At 34.0% G+C, this 18,327-nt stretch overlaps 2 protein-coding genes across 2 annotated transcripts in view; one reads left to right on the forward strand and one right to left on the reverse strand.

The window, feature by feature from the left end:
• LOC138317533 (cystathionine beta-synthase-like) overlaps positions 1-18,327 on the reverse strand; it is a 144,300-nt gene that overhangs the window by 74,970 nt on the left and 51,003 nt on the right. The window lies entirely within an intron of this gene.
• Positions 51-16,351, forward strand: LOC138317532 (fibroblast growth factor receptor 2-like). Its single transcript, XM_069259273.1, has 13 exons — positions 51-489; positions 851-1,141; positions 2,762-3,058; positions 4,027-4,149; positions 4,521-4,609; positions 5,091-5,201; positions 6,223-6,388; positions 7,164-7,274; positions 7,475-7,683; positions 8,018-8,131; positions 8,570-8,681; positions 8,915-9,011; positions 9,232-16,351. Exons 1-13 carry the CDS (start codon positions 174-176, stop codon positions 9,410-9,412), a joined length of 2,217 nt encoding a protein of 738 aa, XP_069115374.1. The 5' UTR covers positions 51-173; the 3' UTR covers positions 9,413-16,351.

Raw genomic sequence — 18,327 nt, forward strand, 5'->3', positions numbered from 1 at the left:
AGCTATGTAACTATAAATTATCTATAGTGCACAAATGATTAAGTTTATATCATAATAAACATTAACTTTTGTTTATTTCAGGAAAACTGGAACTGACTGGTCCCAAGAATGCAGCTGGCTATATAGGATTCAACCGTTCATTCACCTGTAACATATTAGACGATGGCCAACAAATGTCTGATCTCCGTGATGTCATCGAGCCATACACGGTTGACTGGTTTTTCACTCCATTGGGCCAAGACATGTCCCAGTCTATAAAGATCCTCAACCTAACCAGTGACGGGTCATCATACCCGCGACTGTCCTGGAGTCATGATGCCTTTAAATACAAAACAAAATCAGGGACAAGTTTAGGGACAAACTCGGGGATAGATTTGACTGTAAATCACCTACAGGCCGGGGATGGTGTTCATGCTGGAGATGCTGGCACATACTCCTGTGTTATTGAAGGCTCAGGCTCCACAGGAGCTGCTGAACTCTTCGTCATTGGTAGGACACTCACTACATTGGAACCCCTGGTTCTGTTTTGCTTGTAACCATATTTTCCTCAATGATAACACTTTATTTCCATAGATAATTGAGGGAATGAAGGGAAAGTCTCATAACTAAGCTAATATGTATTTTGGTTACCTAGATCTGTGAATGAATGGTATCTATGCAGTATGCTAAACTTGTTTAATCACATTTCCATAACCTTTAAATAACCTGAAAACAGTATGAACTTTTTACCATTTTAATCAACGTATACCTGTTATTATAGCAATCAAAACAGTCCCCTAAATATTTTTCCTTTCTACTTAAATGTAAGATATGAACAATGCACAGAAAATTATTTATCTGTATGTTACAGATTCTTTGGGTTGTATGAACATGAAGAACCCGCTGAACTTTGTAAATCAGGAGCAGGCCAAGTTTGAGTGCCATGTTAAGTACAGTGGTAGTGAACCACCAACGTTGTCATGGCGACATGGAAATAAACATCTGAACCAGACGACTGAGGAACACAATGGGACCTATGTGGTATCAACCATGTCTTTCCTGGCCACATATAAGGACGACGGCCATGTTTATTACTGTCACATTGAATATCCACAGATCTTCTCATCGTACTGTTCAACATCACCTCCACTCAAGGTTTACTGTAAGTGTATCAGTATGGAACTGTAGAGGTCAGAGGTTGGGAGCAGGGGAAAGGGTCAAAGGTCAAAAGTAGAAGGAAAGGTCAAAGATTAGAAGTAAAAGGAATCATAGTAAAATGTTAGAAGTAGAACAAAAAATTCAAGGTAAAAGTACATATAATGGTCAAAGGTTAAAAGTAGTGGAAAAAGCCTAGCGACATGTCCAGAAAGGCAAAGCTTGAGAAGTGTTAAAAAATTAAAAAAGAAACAAGTTCAAACATGTGGATAACACAAGAAATAATGATTGAATAGATACATATAATAGTAAAGGTCCAAGGTTGTAAGTAAAAGGAGTTTTATATCCCGTGTCCTCTTAGCATATACATCTGTAGGCTGATGTACTAGTATAGCCATAGTTGATTCAGATACAAGCACAGACTATCCCAGAAATAATACAACCCTTATATGAAGTTATGTACATTTAATGTAAGAGTAGAAACAATCTGATGAACAATATGCCTATATGATAGACATGCAGAGAAACATATATAAGGTACACAATTACATACAAATTATAAACAATAACAATATAACTTTAGCCCTTTTGAATATCTCTCAACAGCTTCCACAATAAGAGTATATATATAGTCTGTCCATGTTGCTAAACTTATATAGCTATAAATTGAGGACAGATTTAGGCCCTACGATCAATTGACTAGAACAAGGATGTTCTATAGGAAAAGGGGGATGGCACCCTATCTAGGACAGGGATGTCCTAGAGTAGGAGAACAGGGATATTCTACCTGGCAAATCAGATATCGTAATCACTATCTTGGGGTTACCATGCATAAGAGGTTGATTGATAGTAGAGATTATTTTTGATGCTATAATATGATCTAAATTCAATTATCTTAATATGACATTATGAATATGACCTTGGTAAAATGGTGTAAAAAAAATTCAAGTGCAAATCTGGAAGCAGGGGAGATTACCCAGTGAAAAAGGTGTTTTAAACATAAGATGTGAGGTGGGGATGGTGGTAAGTGGATAAGGCAATTAAAACAGGTGGAAAGTTCGTCAATCTCTTCACAAAGAAACTCTGCAACTGAAGCTGACCCCTAGATAACTAAGTCACGTGATATGACTGGGTGTTTTGATAGGTTGTTACTGTTTGATAATATCAAGGTCAAAAGGTCAGGGTCATCTATATATATACTTAGCATCTGCTGAACACAGTCTTAACCTAACAGAATACCTTAATAATTCTAAAAAAAGTCTGTGCTTGTATATTTCTGAGTTATATTTATATCTGAACAATATATAATTATAGAGAGAGTTGTGAGTAGACTAGTAGAAATAAACACACAACATTTAAACAAAATTATATGAAAACATTTAATTAAAAATGTCAGGGATAGCAGTGTAAGGTAAGGACTAGAAGGAAATGTTAGAGATAGGCAGTTTGGAGTCTTTCTTGTACTTTTCAAGTATTACCTTTTTAGGACTATCTTTGCATAAATACATAGTATATCTAAGACTGTGTGAATCTTATTTGTGTGTTAACCAATCAAAAAACATTTTTATCTTTCACCCAAGCTATGTTGGATAGCTATAGATAGTGACCATTTTTTGTATCATTACAGCTCCAGTACACATATTGTCTGTGTATGTGAAGCCGAAAATGGAAAACAACAACTATAAGTCTGGAACAGATATCAAACTGTCGTGTAATGCGATCGGAGACCCCTCGCCTCAGTACCACTGGATGTTTACCCCAAAGAACAGGAGCAGACCTGCCCTGGATGTGTCACACATCAGTCGATACACGATCCGCAACGCTCAACCTTCTAATGCTGGCACCTACGCATGTACTGTTACCAATGTCATCAACGGAACTAAGTTCCAGAAAACTAAGCTTGTGATGATCAATGTGTACATTGGTAAATATTCAATCTTTCTGTCACCATACTCCTCATGGGGAATGAAGGATATATTAAGTGGTTGTGAAGGTGTAATGTTGATGCCATGATGTACACAAGCTTACACACGCCCATTTTTCGTGATCAATTATTTCAAGAAGAGTAAGGTAGCACTGCCTCTCCATTTTTAGCCCACTATCATCAGATGGTGGGCTATTCAAATCGCCTTTCATACCTGTTTCATGGTCCGGCCGGCCAGCGGTTTGTCCATCTGTCAATCCGTACGTCCGCTAACAATCCTTGTTACTGCTATTTCTCAGAAACTACTAAATGGATCTCTCTCAAATTTCACTAGAAGAAGGTTCCTCTAGGGCCCTAGTTGTGCATATTGCATTTTGGGACCAATTGGTTAACTAGATAGCAGACAGGACACCATCTTGGATTTTGACAACTGAAGATTGTTACAGCTATTTCTCAGAAATAACTGAAATGATCTGTCTCAAATTTCCTGTGCATGTTACCCTAGGGTTTAGTTGTGCATATTGCATTTGGGACCGATGTCCGACAGGCCACCATCTTGGATTTGATAATTTAAGTTTGTTACCACTATTTCTCAGAAAGTACAGTGTACTTAAGCGATTTGTCTCAAATTTCATAGTTAGGTTCCCCTAGGACCTTATTATTAGTTATGCATACTGCATTTTGGGACCAATTGGTGAACAAGATGGCGGACAGTTAGCCATCTTGGATTTTCATAATTGTTTGTTACTGCTATGTATCTCAGAAAGAACTGAAAGTACTAAATTTCATATGTAGTATGTAGTAAAAGTTTGAAAAACAGAGAAAAGATCCCTCTTTCCATTGTCAGACGTAGATCAGTCTTTGGTGGGCACCAAGATCCCTTTCGGATCTCTTGTTATGTAATGATCTTGCACTTAATTTTTATGTACGTTATAATATTGTATTTAACAAACATCTGATTGTTTTAGTGGAGACGTCTCCGTCCATTGGCTACAGATACTTCATTGCTCATCAGGGTAGTGACTCGCGCTCCTCATATGACCAACAGAACTCCAAGAAGCAACAGAACAATAATGGCATCAAACCCGAGAGTAAGTATTCTAGACTCTCAAGGGAGATAAATCAGTGCTAGACTCTCAAGGGAGATAAATCAGTGCTAGCTTTTTCCACAAATGTAAGAGCGAGAACACTTGTCAGTTTCCCTAGATATTCTAGGTGCCTTACATGTACCTTCTTTTACAGACTGCTCAATCCTATTACATGTATGTCTAGAAATATCTCCACAGATACAAATTGTACTATTGGAACTAAGCAAAAATAGCAATTTTTGTACTTTCGAAGACTAGTTGAATAATAATCATAAGTTGATATGTACAATTGTACAGCTCTTTGTTCTTTCTATATGGATACCTGACATTCTAAAAATCAATTTTATAACTTGTTGTCTGATGTCTGTTTCCAGTTTCACCTTATGCTGCCGGTGCCATGGCTACTGCTGGTCTGGCTGTCATTCTTATTATTGTCTTCATATTCCTGGCCATGAAGTTCAAGGTATGTACACTGAACATAATAGTAACCATGTTATTGTTTCTCCTATACTAAATTATGATCATGTATCTGCAAATATAAGTAAAATATCCAGTTACAAAAATAGCACATTATTTTGGTGTTTTATAATACACCTACCATAAAGCCGTTTATTTTGCCGGACCAAAATTTTTGCAATTTTATCTAAAAAGGAGAAAATAATAATGTTATCAATTTAAAAATTTCACAATATGGATGGATTTAAGGGTAGCTATCATTCAACCATTTCTAAATATTTTGCAGATCAAATTTTTGTGATGATAGTAATGTCCAGTGAAATACCGAAAATATCATCCAAGCGAAAATAACCAGTTATATGGTATCTTATTACCAGGAAAAGAAAACTTTAAACAAAAGATCAATAAATATTTTGCTTCCAGATGAAAAGTCTGTTAGAGATAGAAGCCATTATACAAAAGGCTTTTAATACTCTTATTAAATGTAGGTGCGGGACAAGAAGTTAAAAGAGCGATTTTCACGGATGCATGATGAATTAATGGATGATCAAGAGGTAGAACTTCTGGATGAAAATATTCAGCCTAGAAACTCTGACGAGGTGAGTGTTCATGTAGAAACTCTGACGAGGTCATTAAAATACAAGTATTCATGTAGAAACTCTGACGAGGTAAGTGTTCATGTAGAAACTCTGACGAGGTGAGTCTTTATGTAGAAAATCGGACGAGGTAAGTGTTCATGTAGAAACTCTGACGAGGTGAGTGTTCATGTAGAAACTCTGACGAGGTAAGTGTTCATGTAGAAACTCTGACGAGGTAAGTGTTCATGTAGAAACTCTGACGAGGTAAGTGTTCATGTAGAAACTCTGACGAGGTGAGTGTTCATGTAGAAACTCTGACGAGGTAAGTGTTCATGTAGAAACTCTGACGAGGTGAGTGTTCATGTAGAAAACTCTGACAGTGAGTGAGTATGTATGAGAAAGGTGAGGATGAGTTGTGTGATGTAGAAACTCTGACGAGGTAAGTGTTTATGTAGAAAGTCTGACGAGGTAAGTGTTTATGTAGAAAGTCTGACGAGGTAAGTGTTCATGTAGAAACTCTGACGATGTAAGTGTTTATGTAGAAACTCTTGACGAGGTAAGTGTTTATGTAGAAACTCTGACAAGGTGAGTGTTTATGTAGAAACTCTGACGAGGTAAGTGTTCATGTAGAAACCTTGGCAAGGTGAGTTGTATACCCATTGGCTTACAATTTTAGTTTAATAATGTACTATCACTGACCCAGTGCAGTCACTTATTTTATAATTTATTATCGTAATGTACTTACAACAGATGACCCAGTACAGCCAACTTATTTTAAAATTTATTTATCATAATGTATTGATGACAGCCGACCGGGTACAGCAAACTTATTTTATCATGTATTTAGCGTTACATACTGATGATAGCCGACCCAGTACAGCTAACTTATTTATGATGTGTTATAATTGTTAGTAATGTGATTATGACAGCCGACCGGGTACAGAAAATTCTTTTATTATATATTTATTGTAACATACTTTTGACACCCAACTCAGTTCAGAAAATTATTTTATTATATATTAATTGTAATGACTAATTACAGCCGACCCAGTACAGCCAACTGCGACAGTGTTGGGAGATCCCCAGGAAAGACATTCGTCAGACAGAGCTCCTGGCCCGTGGTGTCTTTGTGGAGGTGTGGAAAGGACGCATCAAAAAGTTCCCCGATAGGGATGAGGTTATTAGGGTTGCTGTCAAAAAGCTTTTACGTGAGTATAAGGGAGACTAGTAGTACCAATGATATTACAAACACAGTCTAATTTCTTGTTTAAATGCCCATAGAATTATAAGATAAAATAAGATTTATGCTGGTTCAGGACTTGTATCTTAAGTCCTCAATACCAGACTCATATAATATGCATATTTCATAGTAAAATACATTAATAATCTATACACATCATACAAAATTACGGTAACCACCTTTTTGTATGATATTGATATTGTTGCTTCATAATTTAAAATTTTTTTAAGTTCCTGTTTTGCTGATGATTATCCATTCATCTTATTCTTAAAGATGCTCCACCGCCAACAGAGCATAAATGACACTCATCATTTGAACAGTAATTGGTGTTTAATTGTGTATATATATGCCTAATTTACACAAACAATAATATAAAATAATTTATTTTGTTTTTGGTGCATGCGCAATCAGTACTTCATTCCATATAGGACATAGTGCCATGGAATTTTTTCGGGATGCAATTAATTATTTTTAATATTTTTATCTTAACGTAAAATTAGAAGCTCAAACTTTTAAATGGTGATAATGGTGTAAAGTAAGTAACTTTTGTAACTGAAGAAAATTACTAAATCGTCTGCTGCTGTTATTGATAGAGTAAAAATACCATTTGTTAGCGGTGGAGTATCTTTAAACGAGTTAATTACTGATATTACTTAAAATGATTACCCTATTGATGCCTTCAATGGAACAGTTCCTTTTATCTATTTTATAAAAATTTGTATTATGATTTGTGTTCTGTTTAGCTGAAGCAACAGAGAAAGGGCGCAAATTTTTCCTAGCTGAAATGGAGGTAGCCAAGGTGTTACAAGCGAACATCAATGTAATACAACTCATAGGCTGCTACACTCTACATGGTTTGTATACTTGTCTAATCGTAGAAAATTAACAAAAGCTTGTCATGAATTTATTCTATGAATATTCTTTAATTCTCCATTCAATCTGTATTTATTTAATTTAAAAATTGCAACTGCAATTAATTTAAGAAGCAAAAAAGTATATGAAAATAATCTGTTGTTTCTAACTCCTCTTTATATTTCTGTTACCTATTTTTCAGAGCCATGGCTTCTGATGTTAGAGTATGCATCAGAGGGTACACTGTACAGTTTCCTACAGCGATGTCGACCCGGAGCCCCGAGGGTAGAAATCACCACATCGTCGTCCAAGTCCTCAGCACGACTCAAAAACCATAAAGTTGATGCACACAAAATGTTAGCCATGTCCGCTCAGATTGTAAACGGTCTGCAACATATCTCTAAATTCAAGGTGGGTTCTCCTCATTGGTAAAAATGTTAACCATCTCAGCTCAGATTGTAAACGGTCTGCAACATATCTCTAAGTTCAAGGTGGGTTATCTTCATTGGTACAAAATGTTAACCATGTCAGCTCATGTAGATTGTAAATGGTCTGTAACATATCTTTAAGTTCAAGGTGGGTTATTAGAAAGGAGGTAGATGTGTCATATTTTGATTTAAATAATAATGAGCCTTTTTCCTGTTACCGTGTCCAAGCTTCATTATTGTTGTTGTAGTAAGTTCTGTTAGAAGGGCCATTATGTCCTTGTACAGTGTATTAAGTTTGTGTACCTTGTTTGTTGCAGTTGATTTGCTATAGACTTAGGTCTGCCAGCGTTCTGGTGGCCAAGGGTGCCGTCTGTAAACTGTCTGGGTTTGGCTTTCCTCAGGACATCACCGATAGGAACCAGTATGAGGCGGTAAGTAAAACACAATTAAAATGAATCTTTTGGGACCAATAAAATCACTTTGTTGTAACTGTAATTTGTATACATAATGCAGATATCTTATAATTATGAACATTGATGTGGAATGAGAAATATTACGTTATAGCCATGAATTCATTATAAACATGTTTTACTGTATATATATATATATATATTCATTAATAAGTATTTAGTAATAAACAATTCGTTACATAGGAGATCTGTAGGAGTTGGATTTTCTATGATATTTATGGTAGGGAGCCTATCATCAGAGACGTGGGTGAGGGCTCAGTTGATAATAATTAGGCATGCTACTTTAACATTGGGTTTTTTTTGGAAGATATTTATGTAATTTAGATTTCATATTACCTAAGAAAATGTTTAAATAAATTAAGTTATTACAATATTGTGTATCATTTACCTTATGTTTAGGATTCCTTACCGATCCGCTGGATGGCCCCCGAGTCTCTATCCCATAATATGTACAGCACCCAGTCTGATACCTGGTCGCTAGGTGTAGTTATGTGGGAAATACTTCATTTTGGTAAGTATGAGTACCTGGTAACACTATAACACAAGCATTCCATAATTCTTAGATACAATGTACACACATATACAAGTATTCCGATACTACTGGCAAATTCATCCCATAGCATACCTAGATTTTTTCTGTAGTACTGCCATTTCATCTCATAATTAACACCAGTCTTCCTTGACCATTACATGAAAAATACATATTACAGTATATTAATTCCATTTTGATGATATGTATTGAAGGAGCAACACCATACCCAGCCTTTGGCCAGGATGAACTAGCTGATAAAGTGATAGATGGATATCGCCTTCCTGCTCCACCCCACTGTAGTGAACAACTGTAAGTATATATAAGTAACTCCATTGTTGTAACTCATTGTAAGCTGACCTGTCAAAAGGTCATGTCCAACATCGTTACATGTAGCTCATGTGTGTGAAGGTGCATCGAGACTAGATATAGGGTCTTTTGCATTATTGAATATATACCTGGTAAATTATGCCTTTATCTCTCAGGTATGTAGCATTGTGTAAAACTACAAATATTTTTTTTCCCTAAATAGGTATTCAGTGATGAGCCAGTGCTGGAACACTCTGCCAGAGAATCGTCCCGACTATGCCAATATTATGTCAGAGCTGACAAACTTGGCCCTGGAGGACTTGGCCCACATCTGTTTGGACAAACTACCCAGCTTTGCCAAGGCTCCGGAACAGTTCAGTGGCGAGGACTCGGACAGCCTTTAAAGATGATATCTGGTTTACTAGACTAGACAGTCTCTGAACATGACATATAGTTTAATAGACTAGATGTTAGACTAGATGTTAACAGATTCGTCTCACAATTTGCCTATCACTATCAAGTACAACATGACCTGTTTATGATCTCTAGTGTATGGCAGACTGCATAGTCACAGCACATTAATATTGTGACAAGAGGTGATCACTCCATTATATGGAATGTAATGGTTTCTTCAACCAATGGATTGTCTATGATGGACTTACCAGATTGTTAATCTGTTTATGGAATTTCACAGAAAAGTATATCATGCCTGCTACCTGTGCAGCAATATTGGACTATGGCATTATCTAACTTTTAGCGGGTCATTACTTTTTCTTCCACAAGGCATTATTGGTGATATACCTTCTAGACATGTACAGGGACCATTCTATTAGTCCTGAACCATAGAAATGGCTATTAGCATGACTCTTAATCACAGATGTCAAATTTCGATATCATAACACTATTTATAGTGTAGATTAGAGACCAAATATGAGTCTCAAAAACATAATTTTGTCAGTCATTACATTTACCTTGAAAGGTTCACATTAATAATACATAGTCAACTGTAGTTACATCTTTGTTATAACAGAGCAGTCAACCCTGTCTAGTCACCATGTTTTGAACCTTAGAAAAAGAGTTGAATACATTGTACCTATATATGCTGTAACAGCATACTGCTATGCTACGGTAGTCTAATATTTCTCAATGAAAGGAACATTCCATATTTCTACATGATTGTATATAATATATATATTGGCTGTATATCTGACGATTGGTCTGTAGCTGAATCAATGTTATTTATGTATAACAGCTGGTATTGTTGGTTCATCTTTCAAAACATTAATCATAGGATTTACATTGCATTGCATGTATATTTAAAGGAGTATGTTATCTCAAAGTGAATAAGACAAAGGAGTATGTTATCTCAAAGTGAATAAGACAATTGAAAGATTCCTAGTTATCCAAACGACCAATGATAAGGCCATACACAAAAATGTTTGTGTTTCCGGTAACCCGACCGACCCTATAAAATCAGTGCCTACTCAAAAACTTTTTATCAGTTTTGTCCTCAAGCAAACAAATTACAACCTAAATTTTGTTTGGTTTTTCACAAAATCAGGAATTTTGGTAAAAATTCTGTAAATCTAAGAAACCAATAATCTGCTGAAATTCAAATCCATAGTTTATGTAAGGTTTACTGAAGTCTACTTCAGATTTTCACTGCAAGAAACTGGGATGAAGAGAAAAAAATATTTAAAAAAAAAAAAAAATCCCTACCTACCGACTCTTCATTTTTTAAGGGTGTTACCGGAAACAAGAATATTTTTTTTATTTGGCCCAACCAAGTACTTGTGTACAGTCTAGCCATCTCATTTTTAATTGGGAAGGACTACCGAAAATTAAAGTCTTAGTTATATGAATCTGAGGTGACAATTATTTAATTTTTCTGCATGCATAAATTCCACCAGCAAGTTTTCAGAAAACCAATTTCAGACTATTTGGTGACATTTTATTGCAATTTTTAACACCAATTGGTCAGATTGCTGTACAAAGTGATTCCCACATGCATGTTACGAAACTTTCGTTAATATAGAATAGATACACAGTATAGATTCACTCATCATTGTACATTTATGTGGTGTGATTTGTACTATGAAAACACATACTTTGTCCAGTTCATGTTGAGATGTTCTTTGGACATTTTATAGTGAATTACTTCTCACCAACGTTATAAACCATACTGTAAAGCATATTGAATTTAGAACATGTTGATATTTGTTTTAAAACTTAATCCACCAGAATTTTTGTTTAATATCTTTCTTATTTTTAGTTTATTTCCATTCAGGGTTTATCTCATAAATTGTGTAAATGGCTGACATGCAGGCAATATGTTTAAGAATGGTGGAGATGTTTGTAAACGCATTGAAATTTTAACCCTGAAAGGGAGATAACCAGTCGATGTAAGGGAGATAACTAGTCATGTGTAAATATTGAAAGTAGTCCTGGGAAGGGACATAACAAGTTCCATGTCTAGTCAAATGAAAGAGAAATAATAGTGCTATATTGAAACGTAAACAATGTATGCTGGATATTGGGAAATTACTAGTTCTTTGTAAAAATAGATTCTTAACATTGTGAGAGAAATTAGGTATCCAGTGCAAGAGAGTTAATCAGCCTCCCCTTAACTGGTCACTACACAAATATTCTGAGTTATCTGTCAGTTATCCCCTTACAATTATATTACATATGATATAAATGGATTTGTAAATATTAAGTAAATGGTTTTTAAAAACATTCAGTTTGGAATAGAATTCTATCTCCTTATCTGTTTCGTTCTAGTTGTGCTGGCAGTGCAGCAAAGCTTATAATGCTTTCAAATTGATTGAGGTAAAAATAATCTGTTTGTACTCATATTCCAGTAGCTAGAAAATCAATAATTTCCAACAGTCCGTCCAATGCCTGATTTTAAGATGTGTTAGCACTTTTATGTTTTTTCATTATATAGATAATAACATTGATAAAGAAGAAATGCTAATTAAAACTAAAAATCATGGTATTGAATATATAGTTAAACTCCATTTTTCTTTTAGCGTTCAACTAGTTCTTTGATACGTAATCATTTTTATATTACCTTTCAGTAATGATATAAGTATTTATAATAACATAAATATTACTGAGACCGAGTCCGACTATAAAATTGTTTGCTTGAATCAGGGTAATTTTTAGAGGAAATTAATGGCTGTGTTCCATTAAACGTGCTGTGGCTAATTATAAGTGGTTAAGATGTCCTGACACACCATCACAAGCCCTTCACCTCTGGGTCGCAAGTTCGAATCCCATGTGGGGCAGTTGCTAGGTACTGTCCGCTTGTCGGTTGTTTTCTTCTGGGTACTCCTGTTTTCCTCCCCCAATTAACAAACCTGGTACGTCCTTATATTACCATGGCTGTTAAGAAGAAAACCAACGTGTTTACATTACATAAGCGATAAGTACATGTATACTACAATAACCCCAGTATGATTATCAGAACTTCCTGAAAACAAACGTCTGAAACATTATTGATTAAATTCTTTATTTATAAAAGTGTAGTGTGACAATGTGTACAAATTCTACCAATTATTTCTGTTTTAAGGTGTTATCCATTGATATTGTTTCATTTTCTGATTAGTCTTGCTTACAAGTAGCCCTTTTTTAGTATTCTTATAGATGAACTTACATGTAGATAGGTGTATTTGATTAGTTGTTGTCTCAAAGCGGTATTAGGTAATTATTTGAAGCTTTTGGTTCTTAATTAAAAATATATGATAGATTTGCATTGCTCATGCAGGAAAAACATTTTTTTTTATTTATTTTTTTCATAAACATATGTTAAAAAGATGAATAAAATGAAGAATGATTTTGCCGTAATATAAAGACTTTTTGTATTGTTAACTTTTGAGTTGTGTAATATTAAATTGTGTTGCTTGCCAATGTTGTTTGCTCAATGAAAGACATATGTATCGTGTTCTACAATGTTTTATATTTCATTCAACCCATATCAGTAATTAAAGCCAGTTTGGTTCAACGCTGTAGAATATTTATTTTAAATAATTTAATCCACCTGTTACTTATTTGTTTAATTTTGTTGATCTGTTAAACTTTGTACTTATACATTATTATTTCATTGTTGATTCTATACATAAAATTATTCACTATGAATATAAAATAAATGTCAGTATAATAATTAAAGTGAATAGTCGGGCAAAGAAAACCAGTCTCAATGCGTTCATTGGCCTTCCAAAAGTTCTCACATATTAATACGACAGCCAAGTTCTGCCTACGTTTCCCAGTTCTGACCATTGAAATAAAGAAAAGTTGAAAGCAATGAAAGCGAGGCTGCGTGGAAATGTAACCAGGGACATAGTCAGCCGGGAGGACGTTTTAGGATTCCTGTACTTTAAATTAATTTCTACGTACGCAGACAGATTTTGACGAGATGAGAAATTATACTGGATACATTCACACCATTTTTACTGACTTTAGCCATCCTTACCCGACTGTTCACTTTAATGTAAAATTTCATATATTAATACCAAGGTAATGTACATTATTAATACCATTACACACACAATACTACTGGTAATTACTAATTAAAGTCAGAGACACTGATTAATCCTGGGGCTGCATTACTGTTCTTGAGGTTCATTTACTGGAGAATTCTCCATAGATTCCAGGTACTTTTACATTAAGTCCACTAAACTACATGTTAATTACATTGAATACCTGACTGCCATAATGATTTTGTTGATTATTTCCTTTATGTTATTTTTGTTAGAATTTTTTTATATTCTGTAACTTGTTTTCTTGATTATAATAATGATTTTGCCATTTATGTTCTTTTTGTTGGAATTTTTTTTATATTCTATAATTTTGTTTTGTTGATTATAATAATGATTTTGCCAATGTCCATAATGATATTGTTGATTTCCGTAATTATTATGTTTAGTTCCATAGAATTTGTTTGTTTTCTTTTCCTTTAAAAACGCTCCACCACTGACAAATGGTATTTTTTCTCTATCAAAAACAGGAGCAGACAAATTAGTATTTTTCTTCAGTTACAAATTAGAGATACTTTACAGCATTACCACCATTGAAAACTTTGAGCTTCTTATTTTACTTAAAGATAAAAATAATCAATTGCGTCCCGAAAGAAATATGTGGCACTATGTCCTATATGGAATGAAGTACTAATTACGCATGCACCAAAAGCAAAAGAAATTATTTCATATTATTTTTGTGTTAATTTGAAATATGCATTATTAAACACCGATTACTGTTCAGATGATGAGTATTGTTGGCGGTGGTGCATCTTTAAAGTTGTTTACTACCGGTATTAGTTTCATACACATATTGATTGACCCTAGGTGACTGATGGCCAAAAATGGTCATTTGTCTGTAACCATCTTGCACTTGGATGTCTGCAAATAAAATATTTTGCAATAACGTAAATGAATCATGTGACAAGATATATGTTATCAAATGAGCATCCTCATTGCTAAATGTGTCTATATTGTAATATTGTTGGTTCCATTGAAATTTTAATCCATGACATTATAATTACGATCTCAATTAATACTAGTACCAGGTACTTTGTGAAAATGTAGTCGCCATATAATATACATTTGTATTCATCAATTATGGGCCTTTGTTGAGGTCAATATAGTGTTATACAGCCTTGGTAAATTAGTAGAATACATCTATGTTCCACCAGGGTAGTACAACACCATATCGACCAAGTTAAAGGTTGTTAATTTGTTTTATATAAGATATGGAGTTACTTAACAAATGTCAATAATAGAATCATCTGATGTGCATGTAATTAATTCCCAGAGGAATGATGAACATTGGACACCACCCTGAGAAACTCAACGTTTGTGCAATGGAGTCCATAAGTGTATTATCAATCCTGTTGTGATGTGCCACAATCATAATATTGTCTCAGTATTTCTAAAAATGGAAACAATGAGTGATATGGTATCTGTATTAATTAGCTGATGAATAGTGGAAAATCAGAGGATATCCTATGAAAATTGATTGATAATTTCAATAATACATGTACATTGTATATGGTAAACCTTCGGTTCATTCGAACAAAATTAAATAAATATTGATGGACCAGTTCGAGGAAAAAATTGCGATTTAGAAATATCCCTGTTGAAATCGGTAAAATCAGTTTGAGTACCGACACTAGCTGCCATAAGCAATGTAAGGCAGAAAATCTATAGGAAAAGCACATATATTTTTTCGATTTACCTGAAAGATGAGTTCCTCGTAAACATGCATCTAATTTAAAATTACATAGCAGAAGCCACTCATATGTGCATGTGTACTTTTATGTAAATAATTTGACATGTTCAAACTATCTGAAATAGGTTAATTGTAAAATGTCATTGTTTGAACTATCACTAGCTAAAAAATTGCTGTTTTTCTTGAAAAAATTACGTGTTTGAACTATTCGCGAGTTCTAATTAACTGGAGGTGATTCTAGTGAAAACCATAATCCAAATACATTATAAAAATGTTTGAAACATTTTTTTTAGTCTACATTGATCAAATTAATGTAAAATTTCATTCCAAGGAATTGTACTATTACAAGGTATGTCATGTTGATGTCGAGTCAATATTTCCATGCCAATGACTTCAGCTAACTTCTTGATTGAGTGTTGCTAACATGAAACTATACCAATATGTGACATTATCATGGGTTTGGGGATTTCTTTATCTTCATACATCAAATTATATCTTTACCTTATTTAAAACCATGACATTAATGTTTCATTAATTGAATATTTTCTATGTCATGTGCACTTAATTAATGAACCATGAGTGTAAAAGCTTTGTGACATGTGACTTTTGGTATTACAGTGTATTATAAGTTTTTTGAAAAAACCCCAAAAAACAGGCATGATAATTTTTCTTTATGTGACAAACTAAACATTTACATTTTTTTTGCGTGCGTGATTATGTGTGATTTAAAATTAATTGGGTGCTCTTTCCATATTACATTTCATGAGCAAAAAAAAAGATGAAACGAAAACTTTGAGATAGCTAGGTTTCATAAAAATACACAAAATATTACAATGACACTTTCACAAGTAAACACTTAAGATTTTGTGTCAATTGCAATTTATTTCCATTTTCTAATCTTGTGAAAATGTCAAAGATACCAGTAAATTTTCTGGACTCCTATATATATAGTCAGATTTTTTTTGTACTTGAAATCATGACACGACAAGTGTTAATGGCAATATTTATGATTTACATACTTTACTTCCAATTATTGCTTCAAATTATTGTTTGTGTAAATGGTTTTTTTCAGCTTTTTGTATTGTTATCTATAAATAAATCAATGTCTCTTTTTATCACTGTGTTAGTATTTATTTTATATTGAGTAAATGCTCACCATGGAAAGTCAGGTTATTGTGACAGTGGAAAATTATTCATGCTGGCATGGAAAGTTTCACTTATGTTACATATCAACAAGTGGGAATTTTACATATGAAAACCTTCACAATAGATTCACAGACCAATTTAAACACTAACATACTGCAAAAAGTTTGAGAGAAATGAAAATTATCTATGACATGAAAATATTTAAGTTTATATAGTATAAATAAATTATCTTGTTGACGCTCATTCTGGATTGATTAACATCGGTGCTGCTTTATTAGACTCAATATAACAAATATTTATTATATGTAACTTTCATTAAAACAATATTAAACAGTATTGAAAGTTTAAAGGGCCACTACCTTTCCGAAACGGCTTTTAATTTTTAAAATAGGAATGTAAAACGAGATCAATAATTTTGTAGAGTCGCAGAAGTTATTAACTATACGTTTACTAGCACACTTATCATCACCTTCGGAACTGTTTAATTAGAATAAATAAAATGTTAATTTTCATAACGCGGGTCGTTTTATGTTTCCCGCCGTCGTCCTAAATGCCGCGCGGTAGTTGACTATCACTGCGCCAGACGGCAAAACAGCGAAATGAATCTCCACTGTTAACGTACATTAGACAGGAAATTTTGCATATGTTTGGTGTTGTAACCTCATCTTAAAGGCCCACTACCTTTCCGAAACGGCTTTTAATTTTTAAAATGGCAATGTAAAACAAGATCGATAATTTTGTAGAGTCTTAAAAATTATTAACTTACCGCTAATACTACATTTATCATCACCTTCTGAACGATTTGATTAAAATAAATAAAATATTTATTTTCATAACGCGGGTCGTATTATGTTTCCCGCCGTCGTCCTAAATACCGCGCGGTAGTTGACTATCACTGCGCCAGACGGCAAAACAGCGAATTGACTCTCCACTGTTTTCATATGTTACGCAGGAAATCTTGCATATGTTTGGTGTGGTAACCTTATTTTAGGTCATCGGTATGCATTTTCTGATGTTATTAATGTTTTTTAAGAAACCTTTATATTTTGCTCCGGAAAGGTAATGGGCCTTTAAGCCATCGATATATATTTTCTTTTGTTATTAATGTTTTTAAGAAACCTTTAAAGTTTTGCTCCGGAAAGGTAGTGGGCCTTTAATGTAAGCTTTATTTTACAAGAATAGTTTCAACCCAATAAGCGCCCCTCACCCTTTTTGAGCCCTCAATTTTAATTGCCTAGGCATAAATAAGGACCAAAACTACACAAAACTGTATAGATTTGCAGTAATTTTGTCTTATCAGCCTCTTTTCAAGCCCTAGGCGCTTTTTGGGTCGAATATGGTTCTTGGTATGTTAAAACAAGTATTCATTTGATCATCATCAACATACATCATGAGGATTCAATTGTCTTTACACAATAGTGACAAACAAATCACCTTTTCAGTATTTGTTCAAGTTTTTTTTTCTTTCTAACCACTTTTCACAAACCATGAAGCTGAGAACCTGGCATACTTTATTGTAACTGCAGTATTTTCCTTAAGTTACTGACATTGCATTGCCTTCATTCTTTACAGTGTAGCTCGCATGAAGAATCAACATCTTCTTAGTGATAACTAATGAGCACAGAGAACTGATATTAATACAATTCTGGATTTTGACATCTGTAAGTATGAAATCCTGTCGAAATCTGACGCACGGGTTTTGTTCACCTTGTAGGCTGACAGTGGAGAAAAGCATATATACTAAACTGACAGAAAAATTGAGGGGAGATGTCCAGAAATCATGGAATAACCTTTCTTTGTGGATTCTTGCATGAGAATTATCTCAATAGAAATAGAGTGGACAATGAAATCATCATAATTATAAAGCAATACATTTAAAGGCCCACTACCTTTCCGAAACGGCTTTTAATTTTTGAAATGTAGGTTGTATTACTAGATGAAAAGT

The sequence above is a fragment of the Argopecten irradians genome, chromosome 3 (genome assembly GCF_041381155.1).
Source record: "Argopecten irradians isolate NY chromosome 3, Ai_NY, whole genome shotgun sequence".
In the NCBI taxonomy this organism is placed as follows: Eukaryota; Metazoa; Mollusca; class Bivalvia; order Pectinida; family Pectinidae; genus Argopecten; species Argopecten irradians.